The sequence below is a fragment of the Onychostruthus taczanowskii genome, unplaced genomic scaffold, assembly GCF_017590055.1.
Source record: "Onychostruthus taczanowskii isolate IOZ18803 unplaced genomic scaffold, ASM1759005v1 scaffold174, whole genome shotgun sequence".
NCBI lineage: Eukaryota > Metazoa > Chordata > Aves > Passeriformes > Passeridae > Onychostruthus > Onychostruthus taczanowskii.
The window spans coordinates 408,711-425,238 of NW_024498951.1; the positions used below are offsets into that span (position 1 = coordinate 408,711).

At 40.2% G+C, this 16,528-nt stretch overlaps 1 protein-coding gene across 1 annotated transcript in view; it reads right to left on the minus strand.

Annotated features, from left to right (window-relative positions):
- SVEP1 (sushi, von Willebrand factor type A, EGF and pentraxin domain containing 1) overlaps positions 1-16,528 on the minus strand; it is a 118,410-nt gene that overhangs the window by 27,706 nt on the left and 74,176 nt on the right. Inside the window, exons 29-37 of the mRNA XM_041400177.1 lie at positions 14,235-14,358; positions 13,537-13,707; positions 11,301-11,474; positions 8,202-8,321; positions 7,278-7,454; positions 6,425-6,509; positions 5,907-6,098; positions 3,826-3,993; positions 1,234-1,906 (exon numbers count right to left, since the gene is read on the minus strand). Of these exons, the coding sequence (XP_041256111.1) occupies positions 1,234-1,906; positions 3,826-3,993; positions 5,907-6,098; positions 6,425-6,509; positions 7,278-7,454; positions 8,202-8,321; positions 11,301-11,474; positions 13,537-13,707; positions 14,235-14,358 (1,884 nt within the window). The remainder of the gene's footprint in view (positions 1-1,233; positions 1,907-3,825; positions 3,994-5,906; positions 6,099-6,424; positions 6,510-7,277; positions 7,455-8,201; positions 8,322-11,300; positions 11,475-13,536; positions 13,708-14,234; positions 14,359-16,528) is intronic.

A 16,528-nucleotide genomic window follows, 5' to 3' on the forward strand; every position in this document is an offset into this window, starting at 1 on the left:
TGCCTCAAATAATGCACTTTGTTTTCAGGAAATCTGAGGCCACTTTCAAAAGAAAACAGAAAATTCAAGCCTTAAAAAAAGCTAGAAAAGAATTCCTCTGCTTTCTCTCTTCCTGACCCATGACACCAAAATAGGTGTGGAAAGGAAGATGGAAGAGATGGATCAGGGGAAGATGGATCAGGGGAAGCTGCCATCAAATGTCCTATTGTTGTCACAATTCTTTAACTTCTATGTGTATCTAAGGTTGGAGCCTCAAATCTACTGCTACTAGGAGGCATTTATAAATGCCACATATGCAACTGCAGGGCCTTGAGCAGGGAGCTGAGAAGCACCTCAAAGTTGCAGTTTGGGCTTTGATTAAGGTATTAAAATTTTTTTCTAAATTTAAGGAATATATGAAGGAGTGATCCTACCTAAGGAAGACAAAACAGAATGATATGCATTAATTAGCAGATGCATCTGTGTGGGAGTCTGAACAGAAATTGTTGCTAGTACTGCTGGAAACCCATGTAGGAACTGGAATGTCAACCTCCACCCTCCAAATTTAGCAAACGCAGATTCTCTGGTATCTGGTATCCTGGTATCTTAAATCCCTGGATTTAAGGAAGGAAGAGGGATGCTCAGCAGAAAAACGCTTCAAAAATTCAATGTTAAATCTTTATAATAGTGGTTTTGATCTTCCTTACCACAATATTGTTCTTGTGCACCAAAAGTGCAACATTGCTGCAATTTAATTTGATAAGGAAAGGGAAGTTCTGACTTCAGTAAAGAAATGTGCTTGCATCAAAAGAAGAAAAATTATCCCAAGGTGATTTATCTATTGCATATCAGATTTTTTTTCATACCAGTGAAAAGAGCAAGGCTTGTGAACTGGTACCAGTACTTCAAACATAAGAAGGCACTTGAAAGCTACCCAAGAACGAAACAAATGAAGAATAAGACATTAAGGAAATCAGTTGAATATGGCATCTTGAGTCTCCTAAGTCTCCTTCTTGAGTCTCCTAAGTGATAACCCACTTTATGATAGGAAATCCCATGGAAATATTCATGCTTTTCAGATATGATTCTGCTTCAAATCCACTCACTTTTCCCTTTCCTTATTCTATCAAATAATGTACTTCCTCAGTTTTAACACAGCAGTAAAACAGAAGGAAAAAAACCCGAACAGCAACAGTTGTGAAGATATAGGCAGTTTGCCATGGTACCAGGCAGACGAGAAAACTCATTCTGTACCTTAATAAAGCCATTCTCAAGCTCTGGTGGTTCTCCACAGGACACTGGGTGGCATGTGGGCAAACTGCCACTCCAGTTGCCAGTGGCCTCACAGGTCCGCTTCTTCTCTCCCTTGATGTAGAACCCCTTGTTGCAGCTGTAAGCCACCACTGCTCCAAAGCTGTAGTTGGACCCACTGGCATAGCCATTGCTAATGTGGGGAGGCTCTCCGCAGCGAACGGGGATGCACTGGATGCTCAGAGGAGAAGGATTCCACTGGCCCCCTCGGAGGCATTCGATCTTGGCCGAAGTGTTCAGAACAAAGCCTTCCATGCACTTGAAGCTCACGACGGAGCCAGCTGCAAACTTGGCTTTACTAATGGACTCCAGGATGCTGTATGAGACGGTGGATGGCTTTTCACAGAAATCAGCTATGCAGTGGGGCATGTCCCTGCCCTCTGGAGGCACCCACGTCCCTTCTGCATTGCAAAGCAGCTGAGAGTTATCAGCCAGGCTGTAACCATCCAAGCAGAAGTAATAAGCTATATCACCAAAGAGGCGGTGGCCACTCTCAGGTGATGCATTTTCCACATGGGGTGGTTCATCACAGGATACTGCCAGGCACTGCTGGTGGCTCACACTCCACTTGCCGCTGGCTAAGCACTCTATGGTTTCAGGGCCAACTAATGTGTAACTGTGGATAAGGAAACCACATAGGAAGTCAAAAATACATGCACTGTCAAACTCTACCTAGGGTTTCCTGAAGCCCATGCTGTATGAGCTTGTTTGCTAGAACCCCAGAAGAATAGGATCCTTTAGAAAAGCTATGCTCAACTTCAAAAGAAAAATCCTGAAGCCTACATGTCCATGGGTGAGCTATCTCAAAGGTGGATGTCATAATATACCTTGTGCATATTACCTCTCTCTCATCTATCTACCCAATGACCATCTCTGAACTTCTAATTTCGCTCAAACTACTACTATAAACCTAGTATTGTGCTGTGACGGTCTGTGCAATCTTCAAGGAAATGATCCCACTCATAAACTCTTTCTGTTTAGCAAAACTGACTGGAAAAGAAAGAGATGAAAAGCCTAGAAAGGCCTTTTGGGTTTCTGTATTAGCCCTCTCAATCTATTTTCACACTTGCAAGCAAAATGAAACCTCTTAGTGAGTTACCCAGAGGTACTATTACCAATAACACATATAGCAATTTAGAAATAACTTCGTCCTAAAAACTCACTGTTAAAAAATACTAGAAATCCAATAAAAAAACCTAATGCTGACTGGAAAAAACACAATGAAATGATTTATAACAAAATTCTACCACCTTAATACTGTCAGTGTAGCCGTAGTTCTCCAGTCTCTTTGGGATGCAGGGACTAATCCATGCAGGCATTAATCCACGCAGCTCATCATCCCATTTAAACCCCTGCTGCTTAAATATGCAACAGGCGGTAGTGTACTCACAGTACCTTTGACTGTTTTCTTCATTTTTTTTCTCTGTAGTGTGCTCTCACAAAGACTAAAGAAACAATAACTACTGCGAAGTCTCCATTGACTTTCCAACTGCAACCTGTTCATATTTTAAAGCAAACTCTGTGGAACTATTTTGTCTTGTTTGCAGGATTTGTTTTCAAGGCCTCATGACTGAACCCCAGAAAAAGAGCCTATTATGTGCCAATGTTTAAAATGATCCATAGTCACAGGCAGACAGCTGTGAAAGTCTATAAATGCTGCTATCCTACCCCATTTAAAATGCTTGCATAGGAAAGAGAAGCAGCTTTTAAAATCATAATGCAGTCTAGAAAACATCATAAGGATGCTTTGCTTCAATTATGTTTCAAATAACATTGCAGAGACAATTTATAAGAAAAATGCTGGCTTGTCAATTTACCTTTTTACACCAAGAAAAAGCAGAAAATCTTCCAGTCACTTTAGACCTAAAATGGCAAAAGCTCTGCTTACTTGCTCTGCCTTTTAGACAGAACAGTTCCAAGAAATTTTATGGAACTGCTTAGAGGCTGTAAAGATTATTGTGTGCAAAGGTTCTTGCAGGATCAGAGTCCAGCATTATACTTTCATGCTTGATGTCATCAAAACTGAGCCCCCTCTATGATGAAAATTTCTCTACATAGAGTAGATAAAAATAAATTTAAAATAATGCACCTCAATAAAAAAAGAGTCTTTATTTTAAGGAAATAGAATTTAGAACACCACAACAGACAGTTGTTAAACTGCGTCAAAAGCATTCTTTACACGCTGATGAGACATAAAGAATTTGCTATGATCAGAGCCTTGAATTTAACACAGAAGTACTGGTTCTGTAGTAACTACATGGAAAAGGCTTCCGATTGAATTGTGCTACCATCCTCCCTGATTCCTCTCTGTTCTTCTCTTCCTGAGTGTATTCAGTTCCCCTGAAATTACTTTAAGAGATGTCTCTGTCTCATACTAACCTGACAGCCAACAAAAAAATCTCCATTGCATTTAACTTCCAAAAAATCAAGACAGAAGTAGTAAACATGAATTAGTGTGGAGTTATAAGGACTTGTGAAGGAGTGCACCAGTTTTACTCAACCTGAACATTAATCCAGTAGTGGTAATCTACATACCCTTCCTTGCACGTGTAAGAGACAGTGTTTCCAAAAGTGAAGTTATCTCCTTTGATGACTGCATCTTTGATGGCAGGAGGGGGTCCGCAAGACACAATGTTGCACGCCGGTGGGGTGCTGTTCCAGTTCCCTGAAGATGCACAGACAAGTACAGAAGGTCCCTGAAGGCTGAGACACAAAGATCATTGTTAAGGCTGCCATTTCATTCTGGGTGAGGGATGGAGAGTGAAAGACCTGCTTTGCTTTCTGGCCCCAGTGAAACTAAGGAGTCTTTCTCACTGACTTCAGGAGAGGTCAGAATCTCACACTTTGCTCATGGAAAAACACTCTGATGCTATTAAAAAAAGCTGGTCTTCACATCACCTTGAAGAGCAAACTGCTGGATTTCTTGTGAAGTCTCAAGGCTCTATGCAGACACACACAATTTCTGCTGTAGCTTTGCCCATCTTTGAGCACAAAAGAAAGAAATACTTCTTTAACCTTCAAAATTTACTTGTATGCCATTAACAACATGCCAGTCTTGAGACTTGCAACTAGGCCTCTGCCTGAGACCTGATTCACTTAAGGACTTAAAACACTATCTTCACCCAGGACACTGAAGGAAATGCTCCAGTTCAAGTTTGTTCACAAAAAGGCATTCAGTTCCTTCAGGAGATAAAGGATATTGCTTGAGTGAATGGCCACACACACTTAAAGTCGATGATATTTTTTGGTTTCCTTATCTGAGGAAACAGGATTGTTTCAAATGATGTGACTCGGATGTCTGAATAGAGTGTGAAACACTTCTCTGAGATGCCCTGGGTGAAACCCCTTGTCTCCAGCTGCTATGTCAGCTGTCTGTGGTTCCCTGAAGAGCCCACATCATATCTGAGAGCCCTACATGGGAGTGTCTGATTCCCTACAATTTGGTGTCAAATGGTATTAGACCCCCATGTTTAGCTGACTGAAATAAGTTAATGGTAAAGAACACTGACCTGAAATGCTTTTACAAATTTGGCATGGGCCCTTGTCAGGGAAGCAGGGCTTTGCCTACCTGTGGCAATACGTTTAAGACTAAAAACACCTAAAAGGTGCTTGAAGGAAGAGATTGGGTCCAGAAATACTGCATAAGATGTTTGAGAGGGCTTCCTCTGGAGTGGTAACCACAGGAGAGAGGACCTCTCTCACCAAGCTATGGTAGACAGGTAAAGACAAAGAATCAAAATTGATGTGGTATTTGCTGCCTATATGTCCAAAGTCCACAGTCAAAAATCTCATTGCGCTGCCTGGTTTAGTGGGGTACAGATAAATCCACAATGCAAATCTATGACTTAACACTACACTGAGCTGAGTTATCCATTTGTACTAACACAAATAAAACGTTCACCAAATGAACACACTTCACCTACCTGCCTGCATCTAGATAAGGAAATGATTGCAGCAGGAAAATGTAGAAAAAAAACCATCCCTAAACAGGTCCATATGGGACCACTTATGTCAGAGTATATCTGCTAGAAGTGCAAGCAGATATGAGGGGAGGCAGAAACCTGCATGTACAGCCACATCCTTGGATATAGCATTAAGGTGTTGATTTTTAATTGCAGCTAGATAAAAATGTGTTTGCAGTGTAATTGCTTACAAATGTAAAACAGAATGAAACCTTAGAATGAACTACTAGTACAAAGAGTTAAAGGAGTAAATTAGTAACTTCCAGAAAGTTCCTTCACAAAAGGTGCTATAAAGTAAAAGCAAAAATAATATGAACTACAGTTGTAAAGGTATAATGATCTTTAAAGACAAATTAGAGCTTTCAGAAATCATGAAAACTGTTTTTCTGAATATTCAAAATATTTTTATAAGTTTGATGGTAAAACGAAAGCATTACATATACATATAGCAAATTTTGAGTGATTTTTCTGAACTACTCCAGTTCAGGATAAAATACAGAAAGTACCCTCAAGGTATAAAGAAGTCTTTTCCAATTCTGTTTTATTATTTTATGACTCTGAGCGATGATCCCAGATTTTTTTCTTTCAGATGTAAGTCAGACCTTGTAACAAGCATGCCACCTGCATTTGGGTCAGGCATGTTCATGCATTTACCTGTATCCACTGTCACAGATGTATGATACAGAGGAAAGGTAGGCTGTGCCACTGAGTGTGTATTTTCCATTGCTGATATCCTGTGGGCTAGGGCACATCACCATTTCACAGGAGGGAGGACCATGATTCCAAATGCCACTAGCAAGGCACAGAATTTCCTTTTCACCCACCAAGTTATATCCATCATTGCATCTGCATTAGAAGAAAAGAAGTGCTATCAAACACACAGCATTTCATGCACAACATAATCAGCCATCCCTTTTTTTCTCATCATCCACACCTGCATAAACCATCTTTCTTTTCAGGAAATAGAGAAGTAGTACTGGAGTAAACATTCAGCTCTGCTAATGAACAGCCACTCTATAACCAAATGTCTTTCCATTATTTCAATCACATCTTGCTCCTCTCCTTCATTTCAACCAATCTCTCAATTCAGCCATACTGTTATTTGCTGCCAGATAGTCAATCTAGTTATTAATAGTTATTAATACAGCACTTCAAACATACTGAATTCCTACCTGTACACCACCTTATTATGGTATGTAAAATTTGAGCCAAAAATGGCACTGTTGTCTGGAATAACTGGAGCACCACAGGATATAGCTTTAAAAAGACAGGAATACAAGAGAGGTTGATATAACACAAACAAAAATGAACAGAAAATTAGGATTTGCTTTGTTTTCTCTGAAAAGATTTGAAGAAGTATAAAGCCCTAGATAACAATGAGTTCTTGACTAATCTGTAAATGACATTTAGGACTTTTTATCTGAATTCATCTTACTGAGAAACTGAACTAATTGGAAGTAGGTAGCTATAACTGCTCTACAAACCACATACTTGGCTATCAAGAGGACTCTGTATCTACCTCTCTACACAGACAAAGTAATTGTTTTTTTGCTTAGACAGTCTTTGTCAACTCTTCACTTTACCTGTTGCTTCATCTCATTTGTTCTGGTTTTCTAAAGAAACAATTTCTGCTATTATACCACGGCTATGTACATGCACCAGCCTGTCCTTTCTGGTTGCCTTTAATCCACTGAGACAGTTAATGGTCTTTAAGTGATTAATTGCCTGAAAATGGAAGGCTGGGTGGAGAAGAATTAGAATTAGAAGAACACTTCTAATGCTTGCATTAGGCTGAGTCTATACCTCTGACGCACTGGAGAATCTGCGTAAGAGAGAACCACTACAGACATGACAACTGTGGTTAAGTCTTAAAGAAACAAAGACTTCAACACTGACATCCAGATCTGCTAGGACAGGGTTTCATAAGCTGCCATGGTTTCTGAAGGGTCATCACTATTGCTTTGCCCCTCCCATCTGTCTAATGTTAAAGTCACATTTCAGCATGCATTGCCCCTAGGAGCCAACCTTCACAATGGGGTGTTGGGTGGCTCCACTCTCCAGACTCCATGCAAGTAAGTTTCATTGCTCCTGTCAGCTGGAACCCTTCTTCACAGGAAAATGTTACTTGACTACCAACACTGTAAGTATCCCCATGTAAATGGCCATGCTCTGGATTTCCTGGATTATGGCATTTCACGGGTTCTGAGGAGGAAGAGGGAAATTACAAATAATATATATTTGTGTCAGGTTTTATGAACAAACTACAAGAGATATCCTTGGGAATTTACTGAAGTAGAAGGCAAAGCACATGGAAAACACTAGTTGACGTAAGTAGTTTACAGACTTTTCTATTTTATATGTAAGTGACAGACACTGAAGACTCATGCAAGTAAACTAATCTTGACATGGAAGAGCCCTCTGTAACTGAATTTACATTCCTCATCAGAAGCAAACACATCTTACAGTAACTTCTCCCTCTGTGAGGGAAAGCCCATTCCAGCATGTCCATCCCTGAACATGCTCAACTACTTTTATGCTAACCTATGCCACTATCTAGTTATCTTCATCCAAAGTTACCTTGTTTAACGTTTCCACAGGCAGCTCTAGCCCTACTCAGAAGCCTGTGTTAAAATATTCCTGCGCTGCACAGCTCTGCTCTGAGAAGTGAAACACTGTGGCCTTCCCAGGTCTTGTGCTCCATGTGCAATAAGGTTTTTGCACATGTGTATGTCTTGGAGCAGCATCCCAATGACAGTTGCATCCTTATGAGAAGTGAGTTTTCAAGAAACAAAAGGCGACACTTTACTACAGCCCCATCCAGACTAAACCACCCTGGAGATGAAAGCATGCCTGCCCATCGATATCAATTGTTGCCTTGCAACTGGAAGGCAGGATACTGGCCTACACAGAATCTTGGAAAGGCTAGTTGAATGTTTTCCTTTCCCATACCTGCACATTTTTTACCATCTCCTGTGTAAGGAGGGATGCAAGTGCAAACATAGGATCCGTTTGTGTTGAGACAAGATGCGTGCTCATCGCAGTCTGATCCAACAGCGCATTCATCAACATCTGCAAAAAACAAAACAAAACAAACCCACAAAACCCATGTCTCTAGTGTGTTATTTGCAACAAGCATTTGTTTTAAATTTCTGTCTTACTGTCAAGAGGAATTACTGTAAGTAGTATAATTAAAAATCACTTACTGCAATCACATTTTTCATCCATTGGTAAAAACACTTAATATTTAAACAAATGCTTATAACTCACTGTAAAGTTTTATCATAATTTTAATTATAATTTACTCAATAGTAGTGCACAACACGAGAAAATCAGAGATAAATGTTACTAGCTTTCAGTCACTAATTCCACATAAAGTATCTGGATTCCAAAATGCAAAAGAACAGATATTGTAACTATTGTATTACTAGTCTGCGTAGACACTCTGAGGAAGGATTTTTGCATTAAACTCTTGCTTGGGAAATCCTCTCTATCTCAACCTTCCTACTTATAAGAAAGTCAAGAAGGGAAATACTCTGAAAATATTAGATCCCCATCGTTGATGAAGATAATTAGACTAGGCCCCAAGAGAGCCTGCAGTTGCCCGAAAAGCTAAAACAATTCAAAATATATTAGTTATTGTAATTAATGATTTACATGATAGTAGCACCTAAAAATCTTAATTGATAATTTTTGATCCATGTGGTTTGGTACTATGCAGAAAAAAAAAGAAAAAAAGAAAATCCCTCACTCCAAAATAAAATAATTTAAACTTGTAAGGAAATGTCCTTGATAGGAAAACAATGAGTCAAATTGCAAAGAGTCAATTTCAAAGTATCTAATTGAAAAGTGCTGGCATCAGGGATTATTCTCAGAGATTATGCTCTCTCGTTAAAAATGCTTGTTTCAGACTGTTAGAGGGAGGGAGAACAATTCTTAATCTAGATGCCCTGCTACAGGACCCCTGCTGATCTAGGTATGCCATGCAGACACACAGTTTGAGTTCTTTGCCCTTTTCCAGTAAAAAGTCACTGGTTAAAAAACCAAGAAAATTTACTGAATTGGAGGGTTTATTATTCACTGCCAGATGAGTCTGATCACCATGAAAGGACCACAACACAGTGACAAGAAAAGGAGTTTCTTTCACATATACAGCATGACAGCTGCACTTTAATACCAGGACAGTTGCCAATTACACAAGTACCAGGAGAATGCAAAGTGTTACCACAGCAGAACTGGAATGACTGCTTCTTCTGTAATGTCTTGTTAGGCAAGAGACTTCCAATGGGGTGGAACAACACTGTGAATCAGACCCTAACAGAACAAAAGGAATGCTTCAGGGCATAGGAGTATCAGGTTTTGTCAGCACCTCCCTGAAGCATGAGTCAGAAAGGTAAATGGCGGGTCAGGGTGCCAAACCCACTCTTGTTTTCATTTTCCCATAACGCTGCTTTAAGAGAGACAAGGCAAGCTGGAAGGTGGGGCACAGGCTTTTTCCTTCTGAACATTGTGACTCCTACAGCATGGAAGTTGAACTATTTGGACAGCCTTGACGTACCTGTGATGATGTTTGTAGATTCTGAAGAAGTGCTGCTGGAGAGGATGCTATGAAACTAGATGGATCCTACTTCAAAGTGAATTTTGGCAGAACTAAAAGACTTTAGTAATTTCTTTTGCCTGTCTTGACTGAAAAATATATGTGCTATACCTACAAAGAATTAGAAGTCAAACACAAATCTTGCCAGTTTTTTACTGCGCAACTCCCATTGGAGGCATGGCTAAGATCCAGCACAACCAGATGCAGCAATCCAGGTGCAGCTAGCTAGTGGATTCCAGCTGGGGTATGCTGGAGATGTGGCCCTGCAAGACCAGTGACACCCAGTCCTCTGTACACAGTACAATGCCAGCCTGTCACACCTTTCAGCTTGTGCCACTGCACCTGGCACATCAGACCCATCTGACCAGCAAGTAAGTTATGGTGTGGCAACTGTATGAACTGTGTTCCCAGCCCTCCCAGTGCCGCAGCTGCTTTCTGGCAGGCATGTCTGACTCACCAAAAAACCCCCACAATGGAAAAAAGGCTCAGAGAACACTGGCAGAGGAGATCTGCCCATTAAGTTAGGGACTAAGGAGACAGCAAGGTGGCCTCTTGTTTAGGCAAAAGTCAATTAACAGTTGAGTGGATCAACTGGCAGTGTAAATGCTTCTCCTTGAGCTCATTAAAGAGTGTGAATGTCTTCCTGAGTTAGCCAGACCAGCACAGAGGAGTGGAAATGAATACATGGTCAACATGAGGTATAAATGTCAGACAACTACCAATAGGCTTGAGCTGGCCTTAACCCAAACATTCATTCCCAGCTACTGGGGATGTGCAAGGTCTTCACGGTGAACATATTACAGAGCTTGATAATGGGAAACACACTGGAATTACACCTAAACTGTTTATTACAATCGCTGTATTTTGTTAAGTAACTTGAATTTGTTTCTGTTGTGCTATGCAGTACATTTTGTATCACTCAGCTTGATCGGAAATCTTGTGCAGCATCTACTGTCTTCAGGTCAGTAAATCTGCTATTAAATACTACAATGTCCATTCGTGAAATATCTAAAAGAACCTGGTCAGAGAGCATGGGACACTGACAGCATGCTGGAGAACAACAAAATGCACAGGTCAGAAGCACAGAATGCAAGGACTGCAGGGCATGGAAGGAGAAAGGCTGGGAGTGCAATGCAGGCCTATATAATTTTATATATGTTTGATAAATGCAATCATTTATCATAGGATGTGGGGCATACAAGAGGATGGACAGAAAAAGGTGACAGAATGTAGTTTTGGTTTCACATAAGGCTGAGCATGTTATTTCAGAAAAGTGATTATGTTGGATTATGACTCTGGGACTGTGGTTAGTCTCCACAATTTCAGAATGAATGTCTGCTGAAACCTAAGGGCACAGGAGAAGTGTGAGACTGTCAGTGCATGCAGCCAGATGTATGGCTCATCTTACCAAGGCCAAGATCAGTGCATGCAGCCAAATGTATGGCTCATCTTACCAAGGCATGATGGGGAAATGCTGTTCCAGTTTCCATTGTCCAGGCAGAGCATCCTGGAGTCACCCAACAAATAGTAGCCACTGTTACAGTGATATGTAATAGTACTGCCTGCAAAGAAGTCCTCAGCTGAATAATATCCATTTTCTAAAGTTGGAGGCACTCCACAGCTGATTCCTGCAAGATGGGTGAAAAGAGGGCACAGGCATTAGCAGAGTAAATACAGATCATCTTCAGAATAATTCCACATGAGAGCCATTACCACATGTTTTACTCTGCAGATGTACAATTCCATTAGCGAGAGGGCCCAGTCCTTTTCTGAAGTAGCTAATCAATTCCAGGTCTAGTGGAAGGTCTTGTTTCCTGGGCATTTCTCAATATGAGTCTTAGCAGGACTTTCCAGCTCCTGCTAAGAAAATTTTGCTGTCTTTTCAGTGGACATCTGTGGCTAGATCTGAGCAGAGGCCCTGCAGTTGGAGAACACTTCTGATAAGAAATAATCCTTGGTGAGTTATAAAGAAAAAGGAAAACTGAGTTTGCCTTGTTGTTTTTACTTCCCTTTGCTGAAAATCAAGCTCAGGATTGCTGTGTTTAAACATTGCAAAAGTAGCCAACAAAGACTGCTAAGAGTTACAGTCCTGGCCTGAGATGAGGGAGTGCATGAATGATGGAGAGATTGGAGCTGATTTCACATACAAATCTGGGCATCCCTTAGATTGACTATAGTAAATAACCCCATCTGATCCCAGTTGTGCCAGCAGAAAGCATCCCTGTACCTGCCTCCAAGAGGTTTTTATTTATTCTAGCAGAGTTGGTTCTGTGCATCTTTATCTCCATCACAAAGGCTTGAACCTATTCCAACAGCTACACAGGTCTTAGTCCCCTAGCTGTGTGCAAGGATCACGCAACAAGAATTTAAAGCCTATAGTTATGGAAGCCAAGTACTTGCTGTGAAGGAATAGAGCTGGAGAGATTGTAACAAAGGCAGGCTCTCAGGCATTTGTGGTTTTGGGGGTATTTAGCACCAAAAAGAGGAAAAGGATCCTGGTGGGTGAAGACAGTGATTACACGGAGCCTGATTCAGTCAGTACTTTTTCAGGCCTACACCATTAGTATAAACCTGTAGTTCATTATGCAGAAAATAGGTATCTTCAAGTAACTTTCATTCATCAGGTCCTCGTGGAACAGGTGCCTTGAAAGTAAAGGCCAGTGGGCAAGTCTAGCACTCACCTACTCAGCCTGTTTGTGGCAGGTCAGACCTGTCTCAGTTCCCTGCTCAGCAGATAAAACTGATTGGCCCAATGCAGAGAAATCAGAAACACTAACAGGATTCTGGTGGTTGTCACAGATCACACACCAAGAAACTGCAAAGCTGTCTGGAAAACTGCTGGAAAGCAGTGAGCTTTCCTTCTGCCCAGCAGGACTTGCTTTTGGGTAAATCCTCATGGGTATGCTGTTTACATGGAAGTGAGACTTTTGCTACAAATAACTGAATAAAGAGAAAGACATTAAAATTTAATCAAACTATTTTAAAGGCATTTTTAACAAATTTGGTTATTTCCTCCAAACTACATATGAATTCTAGGATTATGCAATATCTATTTCTGGAGCTATTTACTACTCTGCTGAAATGAAAAATGTAATCAGCTCCAACACAAGCAACTGCAGTCATATGTGCAGTCACAACAGAGGAGAACCAAATGAAAGGAGAAAGCAGGAGCAGGGATCATACAGTTAAAAGAAACTTGGCAGCTTGAATGCATACAGCTCAGTTTCTTTGAAGAAATCCTGTAAATCTTGGAGCACACCCAAGTCCTCACAGAAATATATGCTGCCTATAAAGAAATTAGGTCATAACTTACTCAAGTCAAGGCTTCTACCTCAAACCAGACATTCTCAGTGACATCTAAAAATCGCAGAGATATTTTAGCATTTCCTGTGCATCTTCCATACTCCTAATAACACTGGGGAGGAAAGTTCCAGATTGCTGATCCAAATGGACTAATTTCTCCAACAGTCATAGATGTTAGAAACTGAATGAAAAACATGTAATAACATGGTCACGATACAGTTTCTGCTCAGCAAAACATGAATTTAGTTTTAAGTATATACGCATATGCTGTAACATGGATGGATTCAAGTGCATGATAGCTGCAAAAAACCCCAGGCTATGAACAGTGATAAGATCCAAATAAACACCAGGGTTTCCTAATCCTGCCAGCTCACTGAGACAACTCACTTTCACATCGCGGAAAAGGCCGTGTCCACTGTCCCATGTTAAGGCAGTGTTGAACAGAGTTTCCCACTATCTGGAATCCTGGGTCACAGGAAAGGCTCACTTTTGACCCTGGCTTTAAATCAGCAGAAGAGGCCCGCAGATGTGGTATGGATCCTTGCAAAGATGGACAATCTGTGAACAGAATATATGCATTCAGTAAGAGGTAGAGCTACCTGCTGAAATTAATAATCTGGTTATGTGATTGATCCTGTATAAGTTTACCCAGGAAAAAGCTTTCAGGAATGTTACACGTGCTACATCCCACTTGGGTCTAGAGGGTTTTGGGAATCATCAACATATAAAATCAGAAAAGGAATCTACAGAAAAAGAAGCAAGGAGGCAGCAGGTATTTTAATACCATACAATGATTATTAGAATAAAAGGCAGGATCTTTTTTTTTTTTCTAATCCACTACCATCTGCACTCTTTTCCCATCTCAATTCAGGAAGCAATAAATTTTTGTCAGAGATTTCAATGAACTTTTCTTACAAACCCCTGGAATTTGAAGAATGAAGGACTGCATGTTTTAACTGTCAAATTATCAAAATAATTTATTCAAGGTTAGTAGAGCAAAGGCTGCAAGTTAGCTAGCTGACCCCATAAAAGAGTCTTTTAGTGTTGCTCAGAAAAAAATGGATTCTAGGAAGTAAAGTTCTAACCAGCACAAAATATACTCTTGTAATCTATCTTCACTCTTCCAACAACTCCTGGCAGGAAATCTGGCCAGGCTAGTACATTTCCTTTTTGCAGTTCTTCTGGACAGGATGTAGCCAGAGATTCTACCTGTGGATTTAAAACAGTTGGTTAGGTGATGTTTAAGGACAGTGTAGGAAAAGAATATTAAAAACAACAACAACAACAAAAAAAATCCTTTCATGCGCGTATGCAACAATAGAGCAGATCCTTGAGGGAGTAATGCTCATCTTTTCCAGCACAAGAGGTTCCTGGCTGAAGTACTTATTATACGTTCTTATAAGCCATCTAGATATGGACAGTTCGTGCTGAGTCACTACCTGAAGGACTACTTGACATACAAACAAGGTATTGAACACAGTTCTTGAAACACAATTGCATTTGTTAATGTAAAAGAAAAATATATCTACGTCACAGAAAAAGACAGTAATGAGGCTGCAACCTGAAGAGAACACTTATCTGTTTGCAGAAAATGTCAAATAGGAGCCAAAAGGAACTTAATGTTCAATATCTGTTTTCTGAAAACTGCTAGCACTGCACCACATATAAGGGACAGAAACACAAAAAGGAGAAGCTTAATAAGGCAATTAGTTGTTTCCAGAACACAAGTTTTGTGAACTGAATTAACTAGACTCTCTAAAACACTGTAGGCAAGGCCCAACCAAAGCGGGACAGGGACATAAGTAATGGAGTATAGAAACTGGAACTATACAGGCCAGCTAAGTACTGGAGGAACAAAGGAACACACTATTAGATCAACAGCAGATTAATATCTTGAGAGAAGATCTGGTCATATGTCTCTGATGGAAAAGTTTTCTCAGATGGGTGATTGCCTTCTGCCAAGTTTCCAGTAGATAAATTCAACCACTAAGAATAATATTCTACAGTGTCTATCCTTGTCAGAAGGAAAGGTACATAATGAACGTTGGAGTGATTTGTTCTCATATTGTCCCTATTCTGAACCCACTGAGGCAGACTGGACTTTTCTAGAGTCAGCATAGCCGGAGAAGGAACCGATGTTCTCTGTTTATTCTGAGGCCATTTCAAAGTTCTCATTTCAGCAATCTTTGCCAAGGGAAATTGCTTAGGCCAAAGGCTGCAAACAAATTGCAAGGAATCTGCATGAAAAAATTTCCAATGTAGCAAAAACAGCCCTTTCAAGCCATATGATGGAGAACAGAGGGCCAGAAAGGACCTCACAGTTCCCTATACACTACTCATATTTCTGTTACTGTCTATTCAACAACAAAGCTATCAGAGTGACGGTTTACCTGTACAAAATTAATGTGCAAGTGAATAAGCAACTAAAACATGCAATGAAAAATCTTAAAAGACTAGATTCCACCATCCTTTATTCACTAAGCAACATATTCTGCCACCCTGCTTTCCTTTATGGCTGAGAATAGAAAGTTAAGACTTAATGAATAGCTCCAGCTGGCCAGAACAAACCTAATGATAACAGATTACAATAGCACTTTACTATTCCAAGTTCTGAAATGAATGAGGTAAAAATTGTATAGGAAGCTTACTTGGCTCAGCTTCCTGCCTGGTGTTACATCTGTCTTTTCAGATGAGTAATATGGATACTATAAATGAAGGGCAGGATTTTCTTCCTTGTCCTAACTCTGTTGCATGTGAAGCAAGTGGGAATTCAATCAGACCTGTCATTAAAGAGGGCCAACTACTGAGAAAGTTTCAGAAAGTTGCACTTAAAACTCTTCACCAGTGTGCCCTGTAAAATCACACGTACGCTTATCAGCTTCAAAACTGCTAGTGAACAAAAACTTGAAGATCTGATTGGCAATGCAACAGTTGGTGACCCTAAAAGCCAAGAACTGTAGCAGACAGTTGGGTAGTTTTAAACCTGTCAGAGAGGCAAAGTAGTAAAAAACCAGAGAAATAAACAGAGGAGACATCTGAATGCTGGAAGCAAAGATTCTGCTTTACTTTTTTTCTATTAATGTTATTATTTCTTATTTGGATCATGGATAGCAAACAGCTATAAACCACCTGTTAGTGATGCAAATTTAAGAAAAATCAGGAGAAGAGCAAAACCTTGTAATCCAAAGATTCTTCCCCAAAAAAATGCCTCAAACTTTAAACATTTATCTTTGTTGTTTGAGTGTTATCAGCAGTTTAACACTTCTGACCTTCAAGATTTAAATACCAATGAGCAGGAAGCAGTGATGGAGCATTGTCATCAGGTTTGCAGATGATATCAAGCTGATGATAATATAATCAGTCAGTGTGCTCAAGGACA